The sequence below is a fragment of the Pinus tabuliformis genome, chromosome 5_1, assembly GCF_031772625.1.
Source record: "Pinus tabuliformis cultivar Carrire ecotype Pingquan chromosome 5_1, CPIR1, whole genome shotgun sequence".
Lineage (NCBI taxonomy): Eukaryota > Viridiplantae > Streptophyta > Pinopsida > Pinales > Pinaceae > Pinus > Pinus tabuliformis.
Genome location: NC_142305.1, coordinates 460,760,811 through 460,765,714, shown reverse-complemented (window position 1 = coordinate 460,765,714; position 4,904 = coordinate 460,760,811). Strand labels below are relative to the sequence as shown.

Sequence of the window (4,904 nt, the reverse complement as noted above, 5' to 3'; positions counted from 1 at the left end):
ATAAAGACAAAATTCCTCAAAACACAGTAAGATAAAATAATTAAAAAGATCATTCCTTTATTTTTTTTCAATTAATTTTAACAATAACACATATTCACTTATCCTCCTCCTCCGGAGTCATTAACTTAATATTAAAAAAACATAGGGTTAAAAAAATCCACTTAATTATTAAAATATACAATTTAATTTTAATAAATCAGCGTTAATCAACCATTCAATAAATAACAATTTCTTATTACACTGCAAAATGTAACAATGAAGAAAATGAAATCTAGTCTTTGGCTGCTCAATTCCAACACAGAAAACCAAGGCTCAAAACACTGGAAGAAACAGTCCTGGAACAGTGCATTTGGACGACGGATAAGATTGTGGGGCTACCTCTTAGTTATCGACTAAATAGGACTGGTCGAACCATTTTTTGCAATCATACACAGAGCAGAATGACTGCAAGCAAGTGACTGCCAAAAGAATGAGCGCAGCTAGCAAAGAAAGGAATTTCCACGACCCAAATATGCGGTTGTTCACAAACTCTACCACTGTAACGTACCAGTTTCTATTGTAATATCGATTCACATCTTTGATAACTTTGTCCAGATACCCAACTTTTGTGAGACGAACGCACTTACCCATACCGTTCCACAGGTTCGCAACCTCTGCCTCCCCTTGCAGGTGGTTGCAAATAATCCCGCACTTTATCAACAGTCTCACATCTTCTTCGCTGTCGATCATCCCGTTCATGAAATCTGTGTATCGCGTGAAAACCAGTGCACCGGGCGCCGCGGAAGCCTCAAATGCCACCAGATTTCTGATAATTACCTCTGTATTACTGTCCAACTTTACCTTGGGGAGGTAAAGCGTGGCCGTCTTCTGATTGAAATTGATTGTCGTCAGGTCGCCAGAGGTTGGGGAAAATTTGATTCCAGCGGAATATAAATTGGCAACAGATGGAATATTCAGTTCGTCTCGCGTGGGCGGTATAATCTTAACAGATGATTCTTGTCCTTCCTCATCCCCTTTCCCCTCCTCGTCTCCCCCTACTTTTTCAACTTTCACAAGAACAGCCAAGGGTTTCTTAAGAGCTTTCAGAACTGGTAGATTCCCCACAGTGGAAAGCAGACGCAAGGGCAATTTCTTGGCAAGTTGCACAGGCCTCGTGTTCAGCGCTCGCCGGGGCAACCTTGTGAGAAATCGAATGGGTCCAAACTTAACAGAGGACAGAGTCTTCCACAAGGAACTGAAGCCCTTTGTAATGGTAGACATGTCTGCTGTAGCAGGCGCATCATTTCCTTTTGCCGTGGGATTTTGAGTGTGGAAAACTGGGACAATGGCGTAGTACAGCACCTCCAGCAAGTGCCCTCCTTCGTTTATGTAGAGATTTGAATTCTCTGGTAACTCGAAGCTGAAAGGCGATAACTCTTGACATACCAGCTTTAGCAGGCTGTCCACATGAAAAATTTCAAGAATGGAGATTTAAAATATTTCAGGAGATTTATTTTAAAGTGTGAAAATTTTGGCCGAAAATTAAAATTATGGAAATTTATTTTAAAGGCTAAAAATTTTAGAGAATTTTTTTAATTTTCAATGAGACTAATAAAATCTCCCTTCTTAAAAATATGAAAATTAACTCATCTACAAAATTTAACCACTAAAAATTTCCATATTTTCCTTACCTGCTAAGCCTCTGCTCGGCCTTGGCTCTAGATCCCAACTGCAACTCCAAAAGCTTCTGCAACAGAAATACCGGCACTTGATTTTCGAGCATCATCAGATCCCTGACAATGGAGTTGTGGACAGCACTAGCTGCCTTAGGGTCTAAGACTCGTCCCAAGTGTTTGACGTCCGACTGGGAGGTTTGGTCGTCGTGGTGCCTGACATAGAACTGCAAACACTCGAGAAGGAAGGCTGCGTCGAGAGCCATGAACCACGACAGGGTTTCTTCGTTATAGTCGATGAACTTGTGATAACAGCTTCGGATTTGCCAGTCCTGCTCCTTAATCTCCTTCACCACCACGGACTCAAAGCTGCCTAAGTCTTTGATTCTTTTCTGAAATCTGCGGGCAACTGTTAGTTTGTGGCGCTCCATATCATAGAGCTCAGGTCTCCAATGGTGATAAGGGCCGATGGAAACGCACTGAGGAACGTACGCTTCGGTTTTCACTGCCAGTAACTCTTTGGGCACATTAAACACAGATACGCGCAACTCTTTTTCCTCTTCTTCTTCTTGTATTCCGAGACCTTCCTTAACTTCTATAATCCAACCGTTCTCATCGATCCTGTCGTTGGAAGCCATTCTTGATGGTCAGGAACCAGAGGAAACACAATACTGGGAAAAACCTGAGACGGTCGACAGACTGCAGAGCCTTATATAGAGTTCATAAAATCCAGAAAACCTGATGCAGTGGCCACTGGCCTGTAAACAGGTGATAACACGTTGATACCGTGAATAATTGTGTTTTGGTATTCCACACGATGTTCACATGGCCTACGTTGTGACTGCTCTGTTTCCCCATCATTTTCTTCTTTTTTCAGCGGGAACCTCATCATAATAAAGTTGTTAAGATAAAGGTGAGGATAGTTATGATGAGTTATTATTTTTTAATATAAAAGAAAATTATGTTATTTGGAATTATTTTGCTAATAATATCCCAGTTGTTTTTAGTATGATTTTTTGGAGATTTTGGTGACGGTTATTTCAGCGAGTAACATGTAAGGGGTAGACTTATTCAGCTAGTAGTACTTAAGGGGCCAGGTTTTTCCTCATTCTAGATATTTTTTAATCATGGTCATCAGCTTATATCTTTATATTTCAGAAAAACAAACTCTTAACCCAATAGAAAGCAATTATTTGCCAAGCCATATTATATTATAATTTTATAATTTTATTTATAATATTTAAATTATTTAATAAATATTTGGAAAAATTAAGTTTTATGGAGCGGAGATGCTCATTCTATGGCCCAATATGAGGGGATGTGTAAGTTTGTCCATCTGTCCATCCATGTCCCTTTAAAATAGACAAACAATGTCCACTAGAATTAAAAAAAAAATTGAATATATTGTAAAGTGGGAATCTCATCATAATATAGTTGTTAAAATAAAGTTGAGGATAGTACTATATTAAAATAAAGGTGAGGATAGTTAGCATTAGTGAGTATTTTTTAATATAAAGAAAATTATGTTATTTGGAATTATTTCGCTTGTAGTACTTAAGGGGCCAAGCTTATTCAACTAGTAGTACCTAAAGGGTCAGACTTATTTAGCTAGCTAGTAGTAAGTAAGGGGCCAAGCTTATTCAATTAGTGGTACCTAAAGGGCTAGGCTTATTTAGCTAGTAGTACATAAGGGGCCATGTTTATTCAGCTAGTGGTACCTAAGGGGCCATGCTTATTTAGCTAGTAGTACATAAGCTTATTTAGCTAATGGTACCTAATGGGCTAGGCTTATTTAGCTAGTAGTACATAAGGGGCCAGGCTTGTTCCCCTAGTAATACGTAAGGGGCCAGGCTTTCCCTTAAACTTTCCCTCATTCTAGATATCTCTTGATGAGGGTCATTATCTTATATCTTTATATTCCAGAGAAACAAACTCTTAACCAAATAGAAAGAAATTATTACCCAAGCCATATTCTATTATAATTTTATTTATAATATTTAAATTATTTAATAAATATTTGGAAAAATTAAGTTTTATTGAGCCGAGAGGCTCATTCTACAACTACAACCCAGCATGAGCTGATGTGTAAGTTTGTTCGTGCGTTCGTTCATTCCTCTTTAAAATAAAATTATGTTCTAAATAGAAAAATAATGTCCACTATAATTAAAAAAATTGAATATGTTGTAAAGTAATTAGATGTAAACAAATTGTGTACACATTGTATTTTGCACTTTAAAAAACTTTGCATGTGAAGAAATTTGGTCCCTCTTAAGATAGATCTATACTGGGTATAATGAAATAATCTCATAATGTTTTATTTAAGCTAGTTAAACATGTCCAGTAAAAAATATAATTATGTAAAAGATTAAAAAAGATTGTGTTTGGTTAAATTCAACCAATTATATAAATTTTTGTATAAATTTAAATGTTTATATTTGATTGGTTCATATTTATATTAATAATAAAAATTATTTTAAAGATTATTATTTATTTAAATTTTCATATAATATATAATTGATATTTACATTTTTTTTTCCCAAAAAAAATTGTATTTTCATGCCAATTTAAAGACAAATACATTTTTTATATGTAAATGGATGTGCTTTCACTAAGATCTACCCAAATCTATAGTGGTAATATAAAAGGGGAGCCACCCAAAAAACCCTAAAACTATAAAATAAAAAAAACTAAAAAGCATATCAAACAAGATAGTAGCTAAAAAAACTAGCCAAAGTTTAAACACATACTACTCAAATGTCCCAAATAAAACATACCCAAAACAGGCCTTTGTAACAAAAATGTAGTACAGTGATGTGTGGTTTGACAGTAAGTCTACTTGGGCGAAGCCTGGGAGACTGTAGTTCAAATCTCATTGAGTACACTGGCTTGCTGTGGTGGATGCTCGAGAAGCAGATTCCCACCCCCGCCTTGGCGGCACGAGAGTCTCACTTTGCTAAAACCATAGGATCTTAGTATATTGACTTGCACGTAGTTGGATGTACTCTTGGTGTTATAGTGGCAGCTACGAGGATTGATCCTGGGTCTCCCATAGATTAGGACTGGCAATTACTGATTCACTATGTGGTTAAAAAAAGAAAAAAGAAAAAAGTATAGTGATGTGTGGTTTGATGGTAAGTCTACTTGGGTGAAGCCTGGGAGACCATAGTTCAAATCTCATTGAGTACACTAGCCTGATGTGGTGGATGCTAAAAGCATAGGATCTTAGTATATCGACTTGCAGGTAGTTGGATG

The 4,904-nt window shown here is 36.7% G+C and overlaps 1 protein-coding gene across 2 annotated transcripts; it reads right to left on the bottom strand.

Annotated features, from left to right (window-relative positions):
* Positions 1-261: 261 nt before the first annotated feature.
* LOC149165480 (putative UPF0481 protein At3g02645) lies at positions 262-2,447 on the bottom strand. Of its 2 annotated transcripts, none has more exons than XM_089431147.1 (2): positions 1,671-2,447; positions 262-1,399 (listed from the first exon to the last, which is right to left on the bottom strand). In XM_089431147.1, exons 1-2 carry the CDS (start codon positions 2,288-2,290, stop codon positions 382-384), a joined length of 1,638 nt encoding a protein of 545 aa, XP_089287273.1. In that variant the 5' UTR covers positions 2,291-2,447; the 3' UTR covers positions 262-381. The 2 variants fall into 2 exon arrangements, with proteins under 2 accessions (XP_089287273.1, XP_089287272.1); XM_089431146.1 differs by having other exon boundaries at positions 264-1,438; positions 1,671-2,445.
* Positions 2,448-4,904: the final 2,457 nt, after the last annotated feature.

What these genes read in the sequence shown, in the direction of transcription:
- LOC149165480 (XM_089431146.1), bottom strand. Translation starts at nt 2,290, where the DNA reads ATGGCTTCCAACGACAGGATCGATGAGAACGGTTGGATTATAGAAGTT. An exon ending in GCCGAGCAGAGGCTTAGCAG is followed by an intron (nt 1,439 to 1,670) that starts GTAAGGAAAATA and finishes TCATGTGGACAG; the next exon opens with CCTGCTAAAGCTGGTATGTC.